Below are 26,406 nucleotides of genomic sequence, written 5' to 3' on the forward strand. Positions count from 1 at the left end.
TCTTTCACAAACGTCTTTAACACTTATCGTTCAAAAATGGTTCAAATGGCTCTGAGCACTATGGGACTTAACATCTGAGGTCATCAGTCCCCTAGAACTTAGGACTACTTAAACTTAACTAAGCTAAGAACATCACACACATCCATGCCCGAGGCAGGATTCGAACCTGCGACTGTAGCGGTCGCGCGGTTCCAGACTGAAATGCCTAGAACCGCTTGGCCACAGCGGCCGGCACTTATGGTACAGATGTTGTACAGTTCACAGAACAAGTTCGAATATCCCACTATGAACGTCAATGCCCTTTTGCGCCTTAGCTATAACATGTTGTGTTTCTTGTTGAACTGCCTGGGATTGGTTCCTGATCAATTCAGCAGCGTCCATGATGCGACGAAGCAGTTAATCTCGTGCTTCTACTTTCACTTTGTGCACCTCTGATTTCATCCAATCACATAACCAGAAATCTAAAAGTGTAAGATCAGGAGGCCAGTTGACAGCACCGCCAAAGGCCAAACCAGCGGTTAGGGTAGGTGCGGTTCAGATGGCCCCACACACCTATGGTAATATGTGGAGGGGTACCTTCATGTTGAAAGTACATTCCAGTTCGCTTGGCTAAAGCAACGTCTTCAGATAGTTCCACAAATAAATTTTCCAAAAGTCGCTGATTGATAATAAATGGACCTATCAAAAGGTTACCGATAATGCAGCACCATACATTTATGGCAAAACGAACTTGGAAATTGCTATCCACCGAAGCGTGTGTATTTTCCCGTGGCACATGTCGTGGAAACTGGGCTTCGTCAGTGAATAGTATGTATGGAAACAAATGACTATTCTCAATTACCCAGTGACAGAATTGAAGTCGTTGGGCATTGTCACCAACGTGGTGGTTTTGGACACGCTGTATGTGAAATGGATACAGGTTTTCCACATGTAATGTTTCCCATACATGTGTCTGTTGGATATTCATACACAGGGACATTCTTCGTATGCTCGTAGCGGGACTTCGCTCAACACTTGCGATAATTTCTTCCTGTTTCTGAAAAGTTTTGTTCACGTGCACGCTGGGACGAAAAATGTCTACTTGGAAGAGAGCTTGTTGCACGGAAAGTGATAAACACTTTGGTAAACACCCTGCGATCAGGTAATCGTCGAGTCGGAAAGCGCCTGTGGTATTCTTCTCTTGCAGCGGTAGCACTACCGTCGCAGAAGACATAAACATACACCGTATCTGCGTATTCCTCATTACTGTAGACGTGTGGCATTGTTAGCAGCGCTTGTACGAACACAGTTAACACCACAGACTACACAACTAATCCATCAGTCGCCGGTACCTTACACAATGCGGCTTACACGGCACAAATGCGCAAACAACGGGTGATTATACTACGTACGTCACATGACCATAATACGTGGAAGGTTGCATAGCGTAAACATGGCATGCACCCGTGCATTGTTTGCAAGAAAATCACGTTACGGTCTATTTGTATTGCGTATACGTTCGCGTTGTGCACATCATAGCAAAATTAAAGTTCCTTTCAATACCCAAAGCATTTGCAGAATTATGTTAATATAACATTTTTTGTTCAGAATTACTAGTACTATCACTGTTTAAAATATTGACCTTTCCTCCCAAACAGCCTGTATAAGTAGATTGCCCACTTCAGTTAAACACATATCAGCTGTTAGTGACAACGTTATGGATCAAAATAAAAGTAAATACATTGTACAGTTCTCGCAGTGCGTCACCCAGAATACACACACTGAAACTGTAGATCACAAATTCATCATTTCTGATCTTTCCTATACGGAATGCGACCAAGATTTTGGAACTATCGAGGAGGGTGCCAGGGAAAGTCCTTGGAGTTTTGTACCTCATCAATGGACATTACTTATTTCCAAGGCCTGCAGGAAATGTAAGGTAATCCCGATTACTGACAATGATTTCGTCACACTAATCGGATTCAATGATTATCTCAAGGATTCAGTGAAAGACTTGAGAAAAATGGAGTGGCTGCATTTTCAAACGAACTCGCCCTTCACCTACTTCTATAGGGAATACCTCAATTAAGAGCTGAAAGATTTTCAAAATTTTAATAACCAGAAACAACAACTCTGCGGCAGAAATATCAGTGTCTTCCCCGCTTTACAAATAAATAATGAAAAAGATAAGTAAAAATATCTCAGGTACAGAGATCTACTGACTCTCCTTCCCTTTGTGCCACCAGTACATCATGAATTTTAGCAGAAACTTCCACACCACGAAGCTGCAAGAACACTGAAGCCAGTTAATCAAAATCGTGAATAAGTTTACTGTTATTCAGAAAATGAACATAACAGGATGTTGGGAACAGGCTCTGAGCAGAGTCACAGTCATGTTCAACTCAAGTAATAAGTTACTGCCTGCCATTAATGTGTTCCTATGAATGCCACTGCGCCTCATGATTTTTAATTAGTAATAAAAGATTAGTAACTGACAAAATTCAGCATTGATTGTTCTGGATAAGATAGGCAATAAAGCTTCAAAATTATTATTTTTTTCTCTCAGTTGTTCATGGTATTTTTTGTAGTGTCTCAACTCTGAATATCATTTACTCAAAACTATCTTTTTGTTACTTATACTGCTTGGCTTGTAAGGACCTAAATTAAAATGTCCCCCTGTATGGGAATATACATTGCGTATGTACGAGTGCAGGCTGTAGCCACATGGTTGACACCATATGGAAGTTTGGGTGTGGCTACGGGGCACGCTTGGATAGCCTAATAGTAAGGCGTCTGCTCGCGATAAGAGGGAATTCCGGACTCGACTCCCAGGCCAGCACAAATTTTCACTGTCATCATTCAATTATACAGCTGCTATTTGACCATATTCGCAATTCCGATTATATTTCGTGTATTTCATAACGGCTGTAGTCGTAGGAAATTCAATATCCTACAAGTTTCACCAGCCTGTCGTTTTAGTTTCATTAACCTCTCACATCTAGTGTGTGGTGAATTCCAACATTTTTATTGCAGTATATACCAGAGTGGACGTCTAGTGCAACCATTACTAACTCTTTTGATACGCTGATACAGGCTACAGAATGCAAGTAAAATCGCTGTATTTTTTATTAATAGTGAATTAATTAATACATTCGTGTTAAATGGTTAACTATTTCTGGCAGACGCGACAAGAAAAGTCTTAAAGAAAGAAATTAACCAATATCATCAAAAGTAACGTGACTAACAGTAAATTGTCTTTAAAGTTTTATATTCAATTAAAAAAGTAGCTATTTTTATACTTAAATACCATCAGCACTTTAATTATTATACTGTCAGGCATGACAAGGGGCTTGGAATCGGAATGGATAATGACTTGAAAAAACATAATAACATCTAATCGAATTAAATCTGGCTATTCCGAGGATTATTTGCAGTGTAGCGTTTCTGAAAACCAGTTATTTGTTATCATTGAATATAAATTTCCGATATAGGAGATACATTCTGAAGATATTAGTCAAGACGGCTGCCGTCTGCAGAAGTGAAACGTGGCCGGAAAACAGTTCAGATCAGAAGAGAATAGAAGCTCTTGAACTGTCGAGGTACAGAAAAATGCTGAGGATTAGATGGCCCGATCGGCAACTAATGAACATGTATTGAATCGAGTTGTCCAGAAAAGCCCATTATGACACAGCCTGACTAAAAGAAGGGATTACTTTATAAGAAACATACTGAGGCATCAAGGAATTGTGACTTTGGTAATGGAAGGAAGTGCAGGGCGGGACAAGTGGAAAAATTTGTAGAGAGAGAACACAGCTTGACTGCGGTAAGCAGATTCAACTGGATGTGGGTCGCAGTAGTTACACAGAGATGGACAGGCTCAACCTATTTCCGACAGCTGTTGTGGCAGACCAGCCTACGGACTGGAGACGACCACGTGATCCCTGCTTTCACCATGCAAAGTCAGCTAAGTCACATTTGTTTAAGTAGTGTTACCAAGCTAACAAAACTGTCACTGTTTAAAGACTCTTCCCTATTAACTAGTGTGGAATCTGTTTTTCAGCCAAAAATGAAGTTGTTAAGAGTGGCTTTTCAACGCTAACTGATTTTTGTAGACACTGCTAAGGTGAAATACACGCGGTTCGGATGAAAATGGAAGTTAACGCCAAGTTGTCGAAGAAACGAGACGTGTACCTGCAGATGTTTGTTTTTCTATATTTTCAACTCGATAATATGTCAGGCACTTTGGGTTGTGATGCAAGGGTGATGCTTTTCCTGCAATACATATGAGTGTGAAGGCGACAGTATTTCTTTATACAGTAGTTACATCTAATAACCAAGTAATTCCACAAAAAGTGAACTTCAGAGCATTCAGCTCTGGCTAACGCTGCTTATCTAAAGGTGAACGGTTTCATTAACGTTCAGATGTTCATTCTGAACTTGTGGCATCTGACAGCCATTCATGAAAATGAGTCCCAAATGTCCAACAGTGTCATACTTACCAGGGTGTGCACATACACAACGAAAATATCGCTCTACCAAGGAAAACAAAAGCTTCAAATGTATAGAAAATACAAGTACTCCATAAAATTAAATTTTTTCTAACGTGTAAACACATTCCAAGGGATAACAAAATCATGTACCCAGAAACAAACCACTGAAACTTAAAAGCGCTGCAGTGGAGAAGTATTTCTCAGTACCCTACTTATCGGCCTGTCTGGTGCATTATAACTCTACCGCACGCCAATAATCAGCCCACGAAATCATATTAAGAAGAAGTACTATTACAAGCCAATTACAAATAAAATACATTTTGATGTTAAAGCTATTAGAAGCTAACACAAATTTCAATTTTCAAGGTAAGAAAAATTGTAAAGACATAAATGAACTCAGTTAATTTGCCAGTATCACGTGTTCCATGGTAGAGCACCTTCTGTTTCAAGGTACATCATGATGCATGTCCGACGAAGAATGGCTTAACCATACATAGGTCACGTAAGTAGTTTTAAAAATGCATAGAATTTAACTTGTAGTAAGATTGCGTAACAAGAATTAATAATATTTTCCAAATAGATTTAATATAATCATGAAACAGCAGTTACAAGTGTATAACTCTACATATTTACAAATGCACCAAAACCCATCTCCTGTCTAGCAACAACAAAGACTAAAGAAAATGGTGGAAATTGCTTATAGTGGTCTTTAGTGCTCATTCCTGCGCATGTTATTCTAATACGAGTCACTAGTCTGAAGTAAATACCAAAAACCATGATACGTTCCTAGATACAGTGTTCTCTAGGTGCAACACTTTCCTTTACTGCATTTAGCTAGCCGGCCGTTGTAGCCGAGCGGTTCTAGGCGCTTCAGTCTAGCTAGAACCGCGCGACCGCTACGGTCTCAGGTTCGAATCCTGCCTCGGGTATGAATGTGTGTGATGTCCTTAGGTTAGTTAGGTTTAACTAGTTCTAGGGGACTGATGATCTCAGATGTTAAGTCCCATAGTGCTCAGAGCCATTTGAACCATTGTTTTGCATTTAGCTAGGTGTCTGAAAGTGAACTAAGGATGTCCACTTACCTTCTGTGGTACCCCAGCCTGCGATCACACCAGTTTCTCCCTCGTAAGTGTTATCGACCTCGAGAGAAGAAGGCAAAGTCACGAGCTGGATGTAGCCTTGAGGACAAAAAGTAACATATCACGTTTACAATATGGTGTATCTGTATTCTGTAAATATGGAATGTTGTATCTAACTTAGGACATGAAATGAAACACTTCAACTCCACAATCTGCACGTTAGTTTCCCAATGTGTTATAACAGCAATACCGTGAGATAGTAATGTAGGTGGTCAAAATAATAATGGCAGACATTACAAGATAGTCGCCAACGAAACCATACTTTGTAAGAAGCATTATTATTAAGTGATGAACCTTGGAATACACTACAGCCACCTATGTACCACTTCCTGTTAGGCCATATTTTGAACTGGTATGGATAGTGGTTAGCTACTTTCTTTCCCTCTTCCCTAACATACTATTCTTGACCGTCTCAGTAATATAGAAAGCAGAATGAGTGCGAATATATGTCAGCACAGGAAAAAAGATTCTAAAGGTTTTTTTCTAATATAAACGTCATGAGTGACATGCGTACTGTGAATTCTGAGACAAGTAAGAGTATGGTTGTCTGTAAAAAAACGGACTTTCAAAATGGCTATTGAAAGGAAATTTAAGAGCGGGATCTGTAGAAATGGACACTTGGAAGCTAATTAAGAATATTGCCTGAAAAGGGGGACCTTATAGCTTAAGCTAAGGAGTTACTTGGCCGGAAACCAGAGATTCATTCATATTAATTATGCACATAAAATGTGCAACATAGTTTCAGTTATTTAATTGCTGAACAAATATTCCAGCTCAATAACGTAGTGTACAATATATGTGTCACTCCATCAAAATCTTGTTTAACTTCAGAGCTACACCATCAGAACGGTGTTAAGCACAATGAAACTTCAAGTTCCATTAACAGATTTATTGCTCTGTGAGCGATTATGTTAAATAAATGTTTGGTTCAACAGCCACACTTATAAGTACATGTGCACTGGTAGCAATGTACGAACTAAGTACTAGTGTGGCCGTAATACTATTCACAGGCAACGCCATAAGGGACGGAGTTGACTCAGAACAGTATGTGATTCTGGGAGGCAGGCTACTGGAGAAAGTTGCCAGTTGGTTTTGACGGTATATCTCCTGTCAAATATGGTATACTCACTGGTAGATTAGCGGAAAATCTTAACCAATCGTCAGAAGTCATGATGAAATGGTTATTGTGAATTCTGTAACTTCAGTGGGGCTTTTTCATAAAACTCTTGCTCGAAACCGTATCTTCAGATGTGCGAAGACTGTAATACAACAGAAAATCTGATTAAAAATAGAGAGAGATTATCTTAACACTTTACTTATACATCTGCATTTAGACAAATCGATTACTGTCCAGGCAGTTCAACATACAATTGAGTTGAGCAAGCGTTAAATGTTGAGCCGACTAAGGGCAAGGACTGTTCTAAGTAGATGGAACTGAGGCAGAACAATACCAAATGGGAACTCGAGTTGAGAAAAGACAAGGTCAACCAATGCCAATTTTTTTCTGTGAGTGTAATGCGTATATAGAGACAAGACAGTTAGCTAGTTGTGTGACACTATTTTATTTAGTGACGCTGATAATGGCAACTTAGCAGACAGAGTTAAGGAAATTCATAGAGGGCAATGACTGTAGAAATAGATGAGTTGTGTGCAAAAATGAGAGAGTTATTTGCTACCGTAACTGAGTTTATTTCTGAAAAAACACCTTAAAAACATGAAAAACATCTGTAATATTCTTTCAGCACTACGTGCAACCCAAAACATAGAGACAGGCAACAATCCTCAGGAGACACTGGTAGCTGAAGTAAGAAATCATCTGAATGCAATCAGGCAATAGCGAGTCATTGGGGGCTCCGGCTTCCAAGAGAAAACTCTGAACGTTCTCCGAAATGTTCTCATTGGAATCCGGTTTCACCTTGTTCTCTTTTATGCGGTTAGTTGTACATATCCAGTACTATGTTCCACAGGATAAGTTGGAAACCTCGCTATAGTGTAATATTGATATACACTGAAGAGCCAAAGAAACTGGTACACCTGCCTACTATCATGTACAGTCTACACGAGCACGCAGGAGTGCCGCAACACGACGTGGCACGGACTTGACTAATGTTTGAAGTAGTGCTGGAGAGAGGTGACACCATGAATTCTGCAGGGCTGTCCACAAATCCATAAGAGTACGAGGGAGTTGAAATCTCTTCTGAACAGCATGTAGCAAGGCAGCCCTCAAGAATGTTCGTATCTGGAAAGTTTGGTGGCCAGCGGAAGTGTTTAAACTCAGAAGAGTGTTTCTGGAGCCACTCTGTAGGAATTCTGGTCGTGTGGGGTGTCGCATTGTCCTGCTGGAATTGCCCAAGTCTATTGGAATGCACAATGGACATGAATAGTTGCAGATGATCAGATACGATGCTTACGTACGTGTCATCTGTCAGGCTCGTACCTAGACGCATCAGGGGTCCCATATCATTCGAACTTCACACGCCCACTTCATTACAGAGCCTCCACCAACTTGAACAGTCCCCTGCTGACATGCACAGTTCGTGGATTCATGAGGTTGTCTCCATATCCGTACATGTGCATGCGTTCGATACAGTATTAAACAAGGCTCTTCCGTCAAGGCAACATGTTTCCAGTCATCAACAGTCCAATGTCGACGTTGATGGGTCCAGGCGAGGCATAAAGCTCTGTGTCGTGCAGTTATCAAGGGTGGACAAGAGGGGCCTCGGCTCCAAAAGCCCATATCGAAGATGTTTCGTTGATTGGTTCGCACGCTGACACTTGCTGATGGCCCAGCATTGAAATCTGCAGCAATTTGCAGAAGCATTGCACTTCTGTCATGTTGAACGATTCTCTCAGTCGTCGTTGGTCCCATTCTTGCGGGATCTTTTTCTGGCCGCCGCGATGTCGAAGACTTGATGTTTTACCGGTACACTCGTGAAGTGATCGTACGGGAAAATCCCCACTTCACCGCTATCTCGGAAATGCTGTGTCCCATCGCTTGTGCGCTGACTGTAAGAGCACGTTCAAACTCACTTACATCTTCATAACCTGCCATTTTAGCATCAGTAACCGATCTAGCAACTGCGCCAGGCACTTGTTGTCTTACATGGAAGTTGCCGACCGCAGCGTCGTATTTTGCCTGTTTACATACCTCTCTATTGGAATACGCATGCCTAAACCAGTTTCTTTGGCGCCTTAGTATAAACAAATAACCTGGCATCATCGAATAATCGGATATATATATATATATATATATATATATATATATAAAGACAGCGTAAAATTGTGTTGAGTAAACCACAAACTGAAAGAAAATCAGTGATTAGTGTATCAAAAAGTAATTATGAGTCTGAGTTGACAAACACGGTTATCCCAGACTGCCGTCAGTGACATCTTTCGTTCTAACACTATCTTCTCTCTCTCTCTCTCTCTCTCTCTCTCTCTCTCTCTCTCCCTCTAAAACTCTCTCTTTACACACTCTCTCTCTCTCTCGCAAACTCTCTTTCAGACACTCTCTATCCCTGTGAAGAAAGATCGTTTCGTTATCTTTGCGCCACTCACGGTTCAAAGGAGCGTCGCTGGGCAGGAATACAACACCCACGTCATAACTGGCATAGGCAGCTACCAACGCGGTGGACTGTGGGCGCGCCTGGGCCCAACTGGATTGCACGATCCAGGCGGTGGATTCGTCCTCACTTCTGTGGATGCCTCCCAGGCGGACGGTCCACGTCTGGTACCTGAGAAAGTAAAGTTCCTGTATCCAGTTGCGAAACATGCTAAGACCTTTTTAATTTTTTTCCGTGCAGCTGGTGAAAATCACGTCTAAAGATACTCGAAAGCTGTTGAAAAGTCACGTGATGACTGGGTGTTGTGTGATGTCCTTAGGTTAGTTAGGTTTAAGTAGTTCTAAGTTCTAGGGGACTGATGACTATAGACGTTAAGTCCCATAGTGCTCAGAGGCATTTGAACCATTTTTTTGTTGAAAAGTCAACCACTCCCTGTCAGTGTGTATTAGCAGCTATTTTATGTATCTACAGATACGCCCAAATAGAATAAAAGTACCAAGGAAGCTCCTTAAATGGTGTCCTTTTGAGTTTCGCATCATATTAGTTATTTTTTTTAGTCAGTCATTTGTAAGTGGAGTATTTCACGAATATTGTCTATATGTTGAAGTAAAGCCTCCACTTAAGAACGGAAATGCAAAAATGTAATCAAATTTCCGTCCACTTTGTCTTGTGCCAGTATTCTCTAAATTCTTAGGGAAGGTAATATACAATCGGCTTTTGAACAACCTGACTACAAATAATATACTGTCATGTCAGAGTTCGGATTTATAAAGGGTTCAGACACTGAGGAGTCTTTTAACATATATAATGAGAATGTACTTTCGTTTGTCTCAGTGGCCTGGTGCACGTCTTTCAATTGGACACCGCTGTGACGAATTGTGTGTTCCTAACCAATCCCAGTAATCCTACTACGGGAAGGGAAGCTGCAGATTGAAGAGGAATGTGAACTATGTGTCGATCTTAGCTAATCTTCACATCACTGAGATGTGAATATTAGGTTGAGGGCAGATGGAAAAATTTCAGTGCTGAAACCATTATTCGATCCAGCAATCTCTGTTTCAGTCCACATGCGTTATCACTAGCTTGACCTTAAAAAGTAAAACGAAAATTTACAGTGATTAAAGACGAATAACATCAAAATGTCTCTGTGAGGAGAGTTATGATTGCCCATAAAGTTGCTAACCAGAATTTAATAAAAGTTTATGCTTCTTGTAAAATTAGTTATATTTTCTCATTGTGTCGGTATTAGATATGCCTTTAAGTGATTTTTCAAATATACGTTTTTTATTACTGTTCCATCTAGTTTAATTTATCTGTAAAAAAGAACAGAGCAATTAAGAGGTGAAGTTTTGATAGAAGTCCTTGTAATATGAAAGGCATAATGAATGTATTAACTTTTCTTATGTACTGAAAATTACTGTGTATACCTCCATTTAGTAGATCACTTCATTTTCATACTATAGCCAGAAGTTTGGTGTATATTTACTATAATGCATTTATCTTGTATTGGGAGTCCCTAAGGATTAATTCCGTCATTACTGTTGAAGTTATGATTAAAATGGAAACGTGTAAGGATGAAAACGGTGGGTATTTGAAAAATAGTCAGATATTAAACTGTGAAAGCAGTGCACAGTAGTACATTGGATACAGCGGAAATACAATCAGCTATGATGAGTCTTATGTATAGGAAAACCACCCTCCCTAACTATTATTTCAGTCAGAGTTTGGAGGAATTAATGTGTATCTAGTATGGAGTAAGATATGCATAGAGAGAGAACAGACAATGTTTAGGTACAAAACTTCGTTATTTAAATTGGTAATGAAGCAGAAAAAAGTATGCTATCTTTTGTGAAGGTATGATGTAGTAAAAGGTATAGTACATGAATGAGAATTAATTATGATGAAACACAGTGAATTGCTAGGATGTAGTGAGACTTATTGTGGAATGAATTAATGGCGACTCAGGGATATGAAAGAGGTGAATAATGATTATAATCACACTGACGATGAAGTTGATGATGTTAATGATAATGGCGACGATGATGATTTATTAGCTATTATATATGAAAAGAAATGAGGTATATATTAACCGAATAATTTGTTTCAGTTCTGTGAGGATGAGAGTAGTGCTAGATTCCACAAGAATATATTTCTCTTACAAATATTTGCAGATAATTTTGCCATTTTAGTATTCATATGAGCAATTTAGTCTCACATTAGCTCTCACTTGCGTCTTCCTAGCATCCACACATCTAATTTATTACTTACTCCTGTACAAATCTCATATATACTGAGTAATTAAGAATTTAAAATAATTAGTATATATTGTTTCAAAACTAGTAAATATTGATAAGCAAAAATGTTGAGTATAAAGTTTATTTCATTTTTCACTAGACACTTTCTGTACTTACAGTCCTCGCAAAGACTAAGCACAGCGTTTTGACCTGATTTTTACACACTTAGATTTTTACATGTGTTATATACTATTACAGAAAATATGTACCACAAACAGTACCTGGTGGTACAGTCCAAACTGGAACTAGATAACGAAATCAGAAAATAGGACCTGCCCATAATGACCAATAACATAGATACAAATTAAAGTAAAAACAAATGAAGAAAGAAATTAATGTGGAAATTGGCTAACCTTGGAGGATGGCAATGAAGTTATTTGTTAAGAGCAATGCCAGATGAATAATCTCAAGAATGGAAAAACTGATTGTGGAAAAGGTGAAGACATGAACGGCAACAATAACTGTCATACAAACCCTATGCAATTTGTGAAAGAAATTAAAGACATTTATAAATACTAAAATTGCTGTACAAGAATGAGAAGCAACATAGATACCAGACTCCAGTGTGAAAAGAAATTAAGTCTCCTTCTTACTATAGTTTTCTTGAAAAACTAGGAAGTCTAATACATCAACGTAATGCTTAGATTTGTTTAATAATAATGATTATAATTATGTTACGATGTATGCAAGGTAACTGCAGCAGGTGTATGAAAATATCAGTTGGTTGGAATTTGGTTTCAATCATCATGAAGAAAAACTAATGTTATGTAATTTATCTTTGTTTGTTTGCATGTAGCCCATAATGAAAACTGTATGATTACCGCTCATACAGTATATTTTTCAGTGTTTACGTTCTAAGACCTTTGGTTTTCCAGACATCTGCCTCTCTGTGAAAAAAAACCGGCTTTCCTCACGTAAATTTCCGTAATAAATATCAATTTCTCGCAAGTGAGTTTTCTATGCATATGTGTCGTGTTTCGTTGACGGATTGCTGAAGGAAACAGAATGTATTTTTAAAACCCGCGTAGAACTTGAATAACAAAATGTTCATGTAGTTTGGGAGTAACCAGAAACTTCGTTATTTAAGCGTGTCAGCGTGCTGGAGTCAGACAATAGCTCTTCCAAAGAACCGAGGGTTGACCCACAGTGGGCCATTGAATTATTTCTGTCACTTTTCGGTTCCTGCCCCGCTCTGCTCTGACTGACTCGCAAACGCAGAAAATGAAAAGCTTTACGAGGGCTTAGTACCCACGTTAAACATTAATTCCCACTATAGATGGCTGCATATTGCGTTCATATGACAAATGGAAACAAGTGGGTTATGACGTAGAATATCGCCAAGCCTAGTAATGCACCGCTGTCTTCAAAGCAATCTTCAAGTTCAGGACCAAATGTATAACTACATAAAGGTGTATTCATTTATTTAAAAGCATCTTTTATTATTAATTTTAAGCAACTTGACTATGGGTTCATAACGAAATGTAAAGAACGACCCCAAAAACACATTTTAGCAGACTTACAAAAATTAATTTTACTTGAGACGATCAAGGTTTTGTGTTCGTTGCCAGTTCTATATTGTTAGTGTTACAAAGATATTACGCACAATTTCTTCTGCACTAATCAAAGTGTGAACAACCAGCACAGAAATTATGTGTAATTCGAAGTGTCAGTATATTACAACGAAATTTAGTAACAATGTGGGCCTATCTGATAGATCACTTCATCGATGTCTCGTTATTTCGCGATTGCACGTTCTTTGTTTCACAGAACACCACAAGACAGTATTGATGTCTTTGAAATCGCAACACTAGAAAAGCCAGTAGAAAAGAGTCCTTGAACTCGAAATCCACATTCTCACATGGCACTATTTCTTTAAAGGCGCATCTGTACCAGTATCGTAGTGTTTGTAAGATGTTACCCGAAGACAATGTAAAATGTGCATCTTTCTGCGAACCTGATGTGTAATGATAGACGAAGAAGAACTCAATACTTGGTTTTGGTGTTTTATCTTTCCAACTTGCACCGAATCCAAGCATTTGAGAAGCGGAACATCCATACCAGCTGTGAAATTCCACTGTGTAACAACATTATGTATGAGATTCGTGTGCAATGTCAGATAGGAGAATATTTCTCAGATGCGTCCGAGGCTCATTTTTATGAACACCATTCTTGAACAAATAAGTTTTAGAAAGAAAGCATATGTCGTATTTACAATTCGTCACCAAATGGTACATCTTTTAAGAAATGTAAGTACAAGTTCAGTACCATGAATTGCATAATGGGAATTTCTTCCATGAGGTTGAGTGACTGAACACCTTGAAATTGATTGGATGTGAGCTTTCTGACGTTATTTACTTGAATTTGCTGATATATTGTTATATGCTTGTAATCAGTTCGTACAGACATTTCAAATATCTGTAATCGTTTAATAACACCTGATATAAGAGTCAAGTACTGAAATATAATAAGGAATAGGCTAAGGCTCTGAAATTATTCTGTGATTACTATCAACCCTTAACTCACGAGATGTGGTCTCTCAGACCGCGCGAGAATTGTCAAACTCTCTCTCGAAGGTAAGTTCTGGGCTTCACTTTCCTTCCCTAAATCGCCAACTTTAACGTTTTATTGCTGGTTGCATTATCGCTTTCTCTGTTTGTTGTTGACACATGCTGGGGTCACTTACAGCGCCCATTGTGAACTACGTACCTGTTTTCTTAGTAACGCACAAAATTTGTCAGTTTTGACGATTCTCTGTTATTCCAACCTCATATAGTCTGCAGAAAGAACAACACCTGATTTTATCATGGTGATTGTTTCTCCCTATTTAGGTCGGTGTCAAAAAAATATTTTCGCATTTGGGGAAGAAAGTTGGTGATTAAAATTTCGCAGTAAGATATCCCTGCAACGAAGAGCTCCTCTATTTTAATGATGTCCACCCCAAATTCTGATTCATTTCGGTGACACTCTCTGCCCTATTTCTCGATAATACAAAACGTACTGCCCTTCTTTGAACTTTTTCGATGTACTCCATAAATTGTATCTGGTAAGGATCCCACACTGTGCAGCAGTATTCTAATAGAGGACAGACAATTGTAGTGTAGGTGGTCTCCTTAGTAGAAGAAAGGTTTACTTTAGATGATATTAAAAATGTTGAAGAATTGCTGGCTAGCCAAATAAATGCTTATATGCCGAGAATTTCAGTTCAGTTCTGTAGTGGCCCTGAGAAAGAAATAAAGATATATCTGTATAAAGATCACAACAATTTTGTTGTAATCAACAACATGAAGGCTTTTTTGGAATTTGCATATTTTTTGTAATAAATGTAATAAGCCATAGAACAACAAGTACAAACAAAATTTCACAACAGAGAGAAAAATCTGTATACTGTGCAATGGTCCAGAACACGAAACTGTTTAAAACAAGATATGCTGTAAAAACTCCAATAGATACTGTTCTAATGAAGAATGCTTAGAAAATCACCAAGAAGTTTATGAAACAGCTTATAAAAGTGTAAGATGTAAAAAGACTTGTTTGAGATCTAAAGAAGATAAATGTGGCTTTGAACTTCACAGAAACTGCAATCAAGCAGTAAAAATTGAAAATCATAAATGTTACATGTAATAAAGATTGCAAAAAGTTGGTATCTGTGAAAGAAAATTTGGTGAGGATTTTATAGTCCAAGGCTGCCCAAATTGTAGTAAAGGTGGTTGCTATACTAATGGTGAATTCCATGAGTTTTATGTTTGTCAATGTTGGGAATGTAAAAGAAATAGTTGCTGGTAAACAGTTTGAGTACTGTGAAGATGGATTCTCTAGGAAAGTGAATTGTACCTATACAGAAACATACATGTCGTTTGATTATGAAGCTCAACAAGAAGCTGGTATACATATTCTGAATCTCATAATACTTCACAATTTTAAAGCTGGTGATGTTAATAAATTTAAGACAAATGAAGAATTCTGTAGTTAGATGATATTTGAAAAAAAAACAAGTATTATACATTCATAACTCATTGTACTAAGGGATTCGATTCACAGTTCAGTTTCAAGTACTGTGTTGAAAATACAATAAAACCATACACAGTCTATACAGGAACTTACTAATGTTATTGGAGCTCAAACAATTACATTTAAAAATTATATATATCAGTAATTTTGTACTAGGACCTCTAAATAGTTTGCAAAAACATTTTATTTGAAAGAATTGGAGAAGGGATATTTTCCACATTTATACAATACACAGGAAAATGGAAATTGTGTAGGACCAATTCCAGATATTCGATATTATTGTGTTGACACTATGAAACCATAAGATAGTGAAGAATTTTTCAAATGACATAGCTCCAGAGTTAAGGAAAATTGTGTGTTCAATATGAAGAAGGAAATTGATGAGTACCATAATTCTGATATAGATAAGATAAGAAGGAGTTGTTAGGAATTAAGAAAACAGTTTCTAGAGAGAGCTAATATTGATCTAATCTGTTATTTAACAATTGCAGGTGTTTGTACGGCTATTTAGAGATCTAAATATTTACCTAAAATACAATCACTGTACTGGATAAGGAACAAAAGAAAATTACAGTAAATAATGAATAGGTTAGTTGAATAGTTTGAACAATCATACTGTCTTTCATGTTCTTAATGGTGGAGAAGTAAAAATAGTCAGTAGAAGGATTTGATAAAGATATTAATACTGTTCACCAATATCATAGTTTTTTACATGGTTTTCAAAAATGTTGTAAAAGTCAGATGATTAACAATAAAAATAAAGAAACAATGCATGACCTCTTCTAAAAGACTTTAACAAGAAGTGCAGAAATAAGAAATGTGGGATATAATTTAGTGGAGATGTGGGAATGTGATTGGCTCAACTCAGCAGATTATAAAAAGCTGAAGATATTAAAACAGTTATCTGAAATTGTTGGCTCATTGAATCCAAGAAATGCTTTTTATGGTGGTTGAAAAAATGCAATAAACTTAAGAGTTAAAGCAGATGGTGTTAGTACAAAAATAAGATTTCATTATGTGTGCTGTCTTTATCGAACTGTAAAACATTATGGTTACTATCCCAAACGACATGAAACAAAAATATATAGGCCAAGATATTATTTTAAAAATTGGTATGGATTTATGAAATGTAAACTATTGGTAGCTAAAGGCTTGTATCATCCTGTTTTAGCAGTACAAATAAATGAAAAACTGTTGTTTCCTTTGTGTGTCAGATGTGCACAGGAAAAATTAAGTAAATACAATCACAACAATGAAGAAAGAAGTTTTATTGGAAATTGAGTAACTGACGAAGAATAGTTGGCTGCATTAATTGGATATAAAATTTTAGATGTCCTTTGAGCATGGAATTTTAGATATAAAAGCAATATGTTGTTTAAAACGTGTGTGAAACATTTTATGAAAACTAAATTAAAAGCAAGTCAACATGATTTTGAAAGTGATAAAGAGTATATCAAAACAACTAAAGAGAAATTGGGTATTGATTTACAACCTGACAGAATAATGGAAAATCACAGTGAATGAGCTGTTGCTAAGATGTGTCTTAAGTCATTATAGGGGAATTTTGGGCAAAGGCAAAATATGAGTCAAATAGAATATGTAACAAATTTACAATGATTTTATGAGATACTATTGGATGGATGATTGGATAATATAGATACCAATTTCATTCATGATAATATATTCAGATGAAATATAATTTCAAGAACTATTATGTGGAAAATAACACAGCTACAGATATTTTTATAGCTGCATTTACTACATCAAATGCAAGGCTTAGATTGCATGATAGGCTAGATAAACTAGGAAAAAATGTTATACATTTTAATACCGATTCTGAAGTCTATATTGATGATGGTAAAGTCAATTTAGAGATAGGCTGCAGGCTCGGAGAATGGACTGATCAGTTAGGAGATAATAAATGGTAGCAAATTGGGCTTCAACTGCCCTAAATCTCTAATTATTGAGTGAAATACTATTAAAAATAATGAATAGGTTTTAATATAATTTTGTATTATTTTTGGTAAATTATAAATCGCTACTTTTTTACAGCCATAAAAAAGAGAGAATTTGAGTTTTCAATATCCTCCCACATTTCTACATCAGTATCATCATAACTATTAAATCTTTTTTTGTATTCTTATTTATAAATTTGCTTTAATACATCAGTACTGTCGGTGTGCTCCTGACTTCAACAGTATACTATAATCAAGGATGGTCTAAAATATTCTTTGCAAACTCGTTTCTCTCTTAGCTTATTATTTATATAAACAAAAACGACAAATTAAAATTTATCCCACACATTAGTCATATATATACAGATTAAAAATTTAATTGTCTTTTCAAAATAGCGATTTAAAATCGCTATCTTCAAATATACATACATTTTTATATTTACTTTTATTGGTGTAGTTTTTATATTTTATTTTTGTGGATGGGGAAATTTCAACATTAAATGAGCATTTTAGATGAAAATTATAGTAATAATCCAGACCTTCCGAGTGGAAGGTCTGAAATAAATAATCAAATAATTTGTTTCTGATGGGGGCAGGGTTTGATTATTAAATAACCCCTTAGTGCCCCGAATTTACCCACTTACTACTCATTAATGATTTGATCTGTAGCAAATAGCACTTTACATGCATGATAACTGAATTCACTAAAGTCTGGAAGCATGCATTTACTTTATTAGGTCTTAGTCACTACTCTTTATTCATATTGTCACTAGAGTAAGCTAATTTTCTCATTTAAACTATGTTCATGATGTAACTCTGATGTGTGAAATGCTGCATGTGTGAAACACTGGTCCGATGTAAGAGAGGGCCTGATGGCCCTAATCTGATCAGATTAAATAAATAAATAAATAAAAATAAAAATTTACGACCGACAAGTGGTTTCAATGCATGTGTGGTGCAGTCCTTCATCATTATACACTGGCTGTGAGTTTTACTGTTTTGGACAAGTCTAGCTACATGAGTAGCCAACAGTTTTTATGTGCATGTAACTGGTTTCTCCAATAGGTAGTTATCAATTTTAAGTCGTGTTGATTTGTATTTTCAAAGAGTTCCCTTGGGTTTTAATTCCAGGTCGTCCTTCATGTGCACCTCACCCTGTCCTTGGTGAGCCAGAACTATTGCATCAACTGAGGACCGTTTTAAGAAGACTAAACACATGCTATTTTTATTCAAAAACTGTTTTTTTTACATGGAACCTGATACTTAAATAAGAGCCTCAATCAAAGACTAAAATAAAATACGCTGAAACTGAAGATTTGTTGTTGTTAAATCTGCCTGAATATAGCAATTTTTAGCAAAACTCGACATCTCCATTTTTACAGATTCTACAAAACTCAAGTAATCCTCTTTTTATACCAGGTGGTTGAAACTTGAAACATGAAATTTAAAACCAATATTAAACCAACTGTTTACCAATCGTTTTTTGGACAATGTTTCTTTCATGTTCAGCCACTCCTTTACTACAAGATAAGCTGTTGTAGTAAGCTCTTGTGGACATCTTTATTAAGATGTTAGAAGATTCAGAACTCTCTGAAACTGTTCAGGAGTTGAAAAGACCAATATAAAGGAAGAGTCATTAACGTCAAAATAGTGAGAACGGCGCGATTGGCCCACAAATGAAGATCTGAATGTAGATTACAATCATGCTGAAACAACAGAGGAAACAACAGTGGAAGGCAGGGTGTTTGTATTTCGATGATCTTAACCATTTTAGAACTATCCTCTGGATGAATGAAACAAAAGTTGAACTGGATTATTGCTTAATACAATTAGTGTACACATATTAGACTTTTGTGAGCCAATAAATAATCAGAAGTTGTAAATGATATTAATCAACATTATTCAAACGATACATCCTGCAAAAAATTTCGAAAATAGCAGAATAAAATAGAATAAAATTTCGCATAGAATGATCCTCTTAAGAAATAAAATCAGTTAAGCCATTCAGCCACAGTCGATAGCCAAAAATTGAGAGTTTTCACGATACTTGAACACCTGTTGCTGTAAAATGGTTACTGAAAACTGAAGGGATGAAAGCTGTAGATCACCAGTTTTGTGTGGAAAAAGAGCTCCTAAATTTTGAAATTCACTCACTCATTTGTAAAGATATTAATAAAAGTTTGAAAGTATCTATAGCGATAAAGAAGAAAAACGTATGGAAATGTAGATTGTTCAGTTTTGTAAAAATTCGAAATTTCAGACTTTTTCTTCAACAAAGGAGGTTAATGAGGAACTTCAATTATTCCTTCATCAATCCCTACCTATGTGGATGACCAGCATTTACTTTTTGATTTTTTGAATCAACAATATTCAGTATTGCTAAAAATTACCTCTTCCCCCTAATATTCTGTTATTGGTGCTTGTTGAGTGTTGTTACAATGACCCTCAATTTACTCTTTATTTTGCACTTCCTTTTCTCAAAATGAACATTGGAAATATTGAAATACCAAGTTCATTAAAATCACATCTTTAAATACTAGGAACAACAATCTGATAAAGTGTATCATATGACAAAATACACCCAAATGGCAGTATCCAAATTGAGTTATCATCCCATAAGGCTACATTACGTTCTGAGCAGCTTGTACAGGTGGCCTGTTGGCAGCTGTTTCAACTCACTGGGTTGTGCAATAGGAGGCGGTGAGGACTGCCCTTGTGGTGATCAACGACCCGCCCCATATATCTCCCCCGTCAGCAATGATGAGGGCCTGGTACGGGAACTGGCCCACTCCTGCAGGGTGGCCATCAGTGATGCGAACATTTCCCTCTTTAGGTGCGGTCCTCTTTTCTGAAACAAGAGGTACAGTTGTGACACAGCTCTATTGATTTCTCTGCTCTTTTCATCAGCATGTGAGCAACTGCAAACAGTAGATCTACAACTAATCAACAGGTTCACATAGAAGGCTCTTTATACACCATAACCAAAACTTTCAGGTTTTTGAATTACATTAGTTCCACTTTTCGCTCCGATTGATCCATAGTGACGCCAACAGAACATGACAGAAAAGCAAGAGTACACAATAAATGTTTTAAATGGAAAACAAATATGATAATATACATTATATGTGAATAGAAATACGATAATGTAATTTCCACAGTTCCCAAGTGAAATGACCATCATGAATGGGGAAAGAGTCAAAAAATTTTGTACATATTTTCATTCAAAAGACAACAGATACCAATAGAAAAACATTTTACAACACTTATTTACAGTTATCTCATTAATGCACTGAATGTGTTCAGGAGTCAGATTGTACTAATACTGTTTTGGCTGAAAAACTCATCAGTGGAGTAGGAGGAGTTCAACACCAATAAATCCCTTAGGCTACTGTCAACTGAAAAGTGTCTTCCTGGCTAATGGACACACATTTGGAACAAAACAGGTGACTTTAAATCTTAGTGAAGATTATTCTTATTGCTAGTATTGATCCCATGAACTGATATGTTGGTTTGAAAAACTATTAAATTTTCAATGACGAATTTTATCAAGGTATAAATATATTGGGGAGCAGTGGTCAATATCCCTAGTAGTCCAATTAGGCCACTGTAGGATGTTCTTGAGTTAAGAGCACGAAATATACTGCTGGGAAAGCGTATGCAAGTTTTGCACTGCATGTAGAGAATTTTTTCAAAGTTCAGTCACAAAGAACTGGCTAGGAACCGTTTATTAATGTCCACGAAATTTTCATTAATAATTCTAAGTATTCAAATAAGGTAAGTAATTTATTATCAATAAAAGTGTTGTATTTATCATTTGTCCCATGAGCTCTTTAAACATTACTGCAGTTCCTGTCTTTCCTGTGTGTCCTAAAGTAATCAATTTTTGACATATTGGCTACCCTCTTGAATTCAGATGTAGCAGATTTTGTATCCTGTTTGTATTAACATTTAAGAGAGGACATGCATGTTATGGTTTGAGAGCCCATTGACTATTAGCTCAGAAATATAATTTTGCTGATTAGATCTATCTATACAGGTGTTATCCTTGGGTATTTGTGAGTAATTACCTTGTCTAGTTAGGAAGTTTACCATAGGAGTTAAGTTTTATGTTATTGTTACTGACTCTGATAAATTCTTGCCGGTAGAGCTTTTAAGAAAATCTGTATTAAAGTCCCCAGAAAACACTATTTCTCAGTTTTTTGACCAGTAGAACTTCATGGTAATTCGTGGACAGATTAAAGTTCACTACAGGTGCTCAGTATACATTTACTATTAAGCAGGACTTATTATGAAATTCTACTTTTGTTGTACAAGCATCCAGCTGCTGCTCTAGGCAAAGTTTATGAATGTCTGTGTTCTTCAATTACGATAATTTCTGAAGATTATGGCAATTGCTCCTTTCTCCATTTCTTATCTAAAAAACTGGGATTCTAGCCTAAATCCTGTAACGCCTAACACATCTGTACCAGTGGTCACATGACATGCAGACAGACTCATTATGTCAACTTGGTTTGATGATTCTAATTTATCGACACAGGTAGGCAGTTCATTAAATTTACTTCTTAACCCTTGAATATTTTCATGCAATAAAGTGGGTGACATTTCACATTGGCTGAGTTAAAACAAGGTGGAAATAAAATTCCTGCTGATTGCTGTAAATTTTTAATTAATATATGTTTGTGCTCAAGTAATAATCTAGAATTTATTCTTTGCTTTCTTTCTCAAAGTGAAGGTTTTTTTCAATCCTAGCCTCTATTAACATGGTTTCCTTACCCTAAAAAGATGCAGTTCTGAAATCTGTAATCATGGTATTTTATTACTTATGACAGTATCATCCTCCCCCCAACTAAATTTTCTGCTACTAGCCCAGCCAATTTACCTATCCCTTTCCTGATGACCTGAAGGCCATTCCTAGTATAACCCCATCTAATGAGACGATCTACAAGAACTGCCCCTTGTCTGACACATGTAGCCATTTCAACTACAAATTAACTCTGCGGATAGAAGAGTTCAAATGAGAACGCTCATGGCAGTGAGAGCAGATGCAGACTCATTATTCGTATGTCTCTATGACCATGCAATCTGTGGTGTCACCGCCAGACACCACACTTGCTAGGTGGTAGTTTTAAATCGGCCGCGGTCCATTAGTACATGTCGGACCCGCGTGTCGCCACTGTGTGATCGCAGACCGAGCGCCACCACAAGGCAGGTGTCGAGATACGGACTAGCACTCGCCCCAGTTGTACGGACGACGTAGCTAGCGATGCACACTGACGAAGCCTCGCTCAATTGCAGAGCAGATAGTTAGAATAGCCTTCAGTTAAGTCAATGGCTACGACCTAGCAAGGCGCCATTAGTAACATTGCATGTATCTAAAAAGTCTCACTTGTATCGCCACAATCTCCAGATGTACCAAAAGGATGGATTAAAGTTAAGTAATCCAGAAGCTACGTACTTTTCTTTATAACATTCATTACGTATCCTGTTTCAGACCTCACGCCCATCTGCGTGAGCGTAGCGCGTACCTTTCGGCTTCCTCTCATTGTGTCTAGGCTGTCGTGTCTAGACACAACACAATCTTTGCAATGTCACTCTGTATACTGCACCAAAGATTACTGCCAATTGTTGTACTTGGCCCACCCACTATAATCCTGGTGTCAACCTTGTCATAGTCTTTGCAAAGCGATGCTAAATCCTCTGTCACATGCTCCAGACCAGCATGAGGTTTAAAACAAGTAATGGCCTAGTATTCTGTGCCTTGTTTATCCTGAAAAAGTACCAACTTGCTCAACTTGTGAAGCTCTTTCTCGTGAATAAATCATCAAATTTTTCTGAAATTGTAATCTTTTTGTCTGTACATGTGGATCACACTAACCGATTTCCGTCCAATTCGGATAATTGTTTCTTGGTGCGGCCTTTTTTTGTCTTAGATTGTATAAAAAGAGAAAGGGAAAGTTTAACACTACAAGAATAAAATAAATAAAAATGTTAATGAAAAGGAAGCCTTAGATGACTTCAAATTAAATTCACATAAGTAATGTCATGATGTACTTTGGGATTAATCAAATATTAATTTATACTCAAAGAAGTGCGTGGTTCATGCTAGCTGGCGAGAATTCTGTATACTGGTCGGTACTGAAGTTAGCTGTGCTTCAGCAGAAACACAAGCTGAACGCGTAGCAGCTCTAGCACAGGCGAACGTCACGTCAGTGTGAGAAGCGTGCGACACACTAGTCACTATAAAGTACTGTGATACTGTTGAGGACAGTGAATATGTTCCTAAGGCACCATATATAAGTTACTACAGCAGTGCCGTAACAGTTTCTTTTGTTTTGTGCTCAAGTAAATGAATAAATGTCCAGGAAATGTGTTAGCAAATTATAAAGATAGTGGAGCTAAGTAGATATGTAATCATTAGCAGTGTCTCTGTGAGTGCATCCATTAAGAGGCCTCACGAATTTTATCAGAAAGTCGATGTATCTAACCCACCTAAAAGGAACCCAGGAAATTTGTTTTGAACCCAATTGCACAACAGCCACAAAATGGACTCTTCAACGATTTCTCCGAGGTTCAGCCACAAAAGTTTAAGTTTGTTTCAAAATGTGGACGATCTGGTAACCATTAGTTAAATAGTTAAGCTAATTTCTTAATGAAGACATGTCATACTTTTGCTTTTAATTACTATGTATCTTCCAGTATGTTTCACAATTATTTACAGTGTTTTAGAGTTCATTTGTAAGATTCTAATGTGTGAAAATTTTGCAGATGATACCTTCTGTCCTAAATACACACTCCTACTGAGCACTGAATGACCTCGAAAAGTGAGCTAAATCCTCTATCATATAGAAAAGTATTTGTCAGAAAAAGGACTTTCAAATAAATGGCTTAATGATGCCATATTTGTTGAGTTTGTTCGTTAAATAAAATTATCTCCGAATTTTATCGTTTTTAAAGTGAAATCAATATCTGAAGACTTTGAGACCATGTTAATCTACAAAATGTGTTGTTATAGCATCAACCCTCACAATACCATGTGGGGGAAGGGGTGCGGGGCGGAACTTGTACTTTATGCCAAACTTTTGAAAATATTGCAATGTTGTCAGTTGCTTTCTATTTTATAATTTTGAAATATCTATTTATTGTTTTTTAGTGAATTGTTCTATCTAGTTCCATAAATGTTTCACATATTTCAGTAAAACATAATGCAAAAATTTAAGTCTTACAGGGGGCCACCAGACCTGTTCATCACAGAATCCGAAAATATTGAATATTACATTCATTGGGGAAAGTGACATCTACCAGTATCAAGGGGACCATCAGACCCGTTAACCACAGATTTTCATTAATCTTAGGTACGTTGTAGAAGATGTTGCCGTGAATACACGTCTAGAGACTTTTCATGCGATGGCGCCTAGTTTCAGAGAAAATCGATGTTGATATTTTACGCGTACCTCCTATACCTGTATGTTATTCATGTTACGACCACGCGGAAGAATGGCAGTGGGTAATGTGCCTGGTTATCACGCTAACGTTTTGATTCAAACCATACCTGTCTAACTTCTGTTTTTTTCAGTTTCATTGTACAGAATACCATCAAACAGTATATTCCATGCAAAATAGTCATTTTTGGTGCAGTAATTCACCTGCTGTTCTAGAGCGAAAATCCTGATGGGTGTTGTCGTAGAAGCAACCGGAACAAAAATTCGTAGAACACAATTCTCAGTGAACGAAAGCAACTACCTTGCAGGTACTCCGATTTGTCAGAGCTGAGATCGTATTCCTTTAAATTCAAAAAGATTGTTACTTCTTGAATCAACTTCAATGCAAACCATGCATATTTGAATATTCCTTGGAAAACAGGTGCACTAAATTGAGACAGAATTAAGGATTTTATTTGTTATTATTTCTCCTCGAAGCGACTTCTCTATTACTCTTTATCAAACAGGGAGAACGTTGAAATTTTTACGTGAAAATATAAATCAAAGTCTTAACAAAGTGGAATTATTTAGATGAGATAGTGTCTACAGTGCAGATGGATGACTTTCTTTCCTCTACAAAGATTCGATTGCATACCGTCTGATAACTCTGTCCTCCCCACGAATCGAGAGACCATTGTTCAAATACTTGGAATTCTAGTTGAGAACCACCAACGGAATCCACATTTTAACAAAGTTTGCTGTAATGATTGATTTGTTAGTGAAATTACTAAAGCGAATATGACTGTTTTTGAATAATTTTGCATAACATATAATATTTAGTGATACTCTGTATGATGAAATAAAAAAAAAGAAACAGATGAATACTTGGGGAGGATTTGGATCTGTAGCGCCAGCGTGATGGTCGTAAGCCTTAACCGCTGCAGTATTACCGCGTGCCCGAAAAGGTACTAACGTTGCGGTTATAAAAGGTACGCCTAAAACTTCAGAACCAATTTTCTCGGAAACTAGGAGTCATCGCATTAAAAGCTGCTAGCCAGGTACTCAGGATAACTTTTCCTACGACATACCTCAGATTTACCAAAATCCGTGGTTCATAGGTCTGATGACTCCCTTGTTAGTAGTGCATATCAGTTTCTGCAGTGAACATCACATTCGATATTTTCAGGTTCCAGGAACTTTCTTTCAAATCAGTTCTCTTTAAAAAGTATGTTGTGAGCGAAAGTTAACAACAGTTAACGGAATCTGCGTTTTTTATATCTCTGTAGCGTGGGCATAAAGTAGCTCCTCCCCCTTTGGTATTACATCTTACCGAAAGCGTGTTGATGTTGCCAAGAATGTGGTACAACATATTTTCATGTTCTGTACCCTGCTAAAACATCGGTACCTCTTTAAAATCTATGTTGTTGGTATAAGTCCACAACGACTGACGCATTATTTTTATTTTTTAGGCCCTGTCCTTACTAATGCGCATTGTGGAAACTGACTTCATATTGCTAGCGTTAACATCCTTTCTTGATTGCATGCCACTTTGAGGCTACT

At 37.0% G+C, this 26,406-nt stretch overlaps 1 protein-coding gene across 1 annotated transcript in view; it reads right to left on the minus strand.

Annotated features, from left to right (window-relative positions):
* Positions 1–2,060: 2,060 nt before the first annotated feature.
* Positions 2,061–26,406, minus strand: part of LOC124550638 (chymotrypsin-like) — a 39,320-nt gene continuing 14,974 nt past the window's right edge. Inside the window, exons 2-5 of the mRNA XM_047125361.1 lie at positions 20,108–20,276; positions 9,167–9,342; positions 5,552–5,647; positions 2,061–2,071 (exon numbers count right to left, since the gene is read on the minus strand). Of these exons, the coding sequence (XP_046981317.1) occupies positions 2,061–2,071; positions 5,552–5,647; positions 9,167–9,342; positions 20,108–20,276 (452 nt within the window). The remainder of the gene's footprint in view (positions 2,072–5,551; positions 5,648–9,166; positions 9,343–20,107; positions 20,277–26,406) is intronic.

This window comes from Schistocerca americana, chromosome 9 (genome assembly GCF_021461395.2).
Source record: "Schistocerca americana isolate TAMUIC-IGC-003095 chromosome 9, iqSchAmer2.1, whole genome shotgun sequence".
NCBI classification, from domain to species: domain Eukaryota; kingdom Metazoa; phylum Arthropoda; class Insecta; order Orthoptera; family Acrididae; genus Schistocerca; species Schistocerca americana.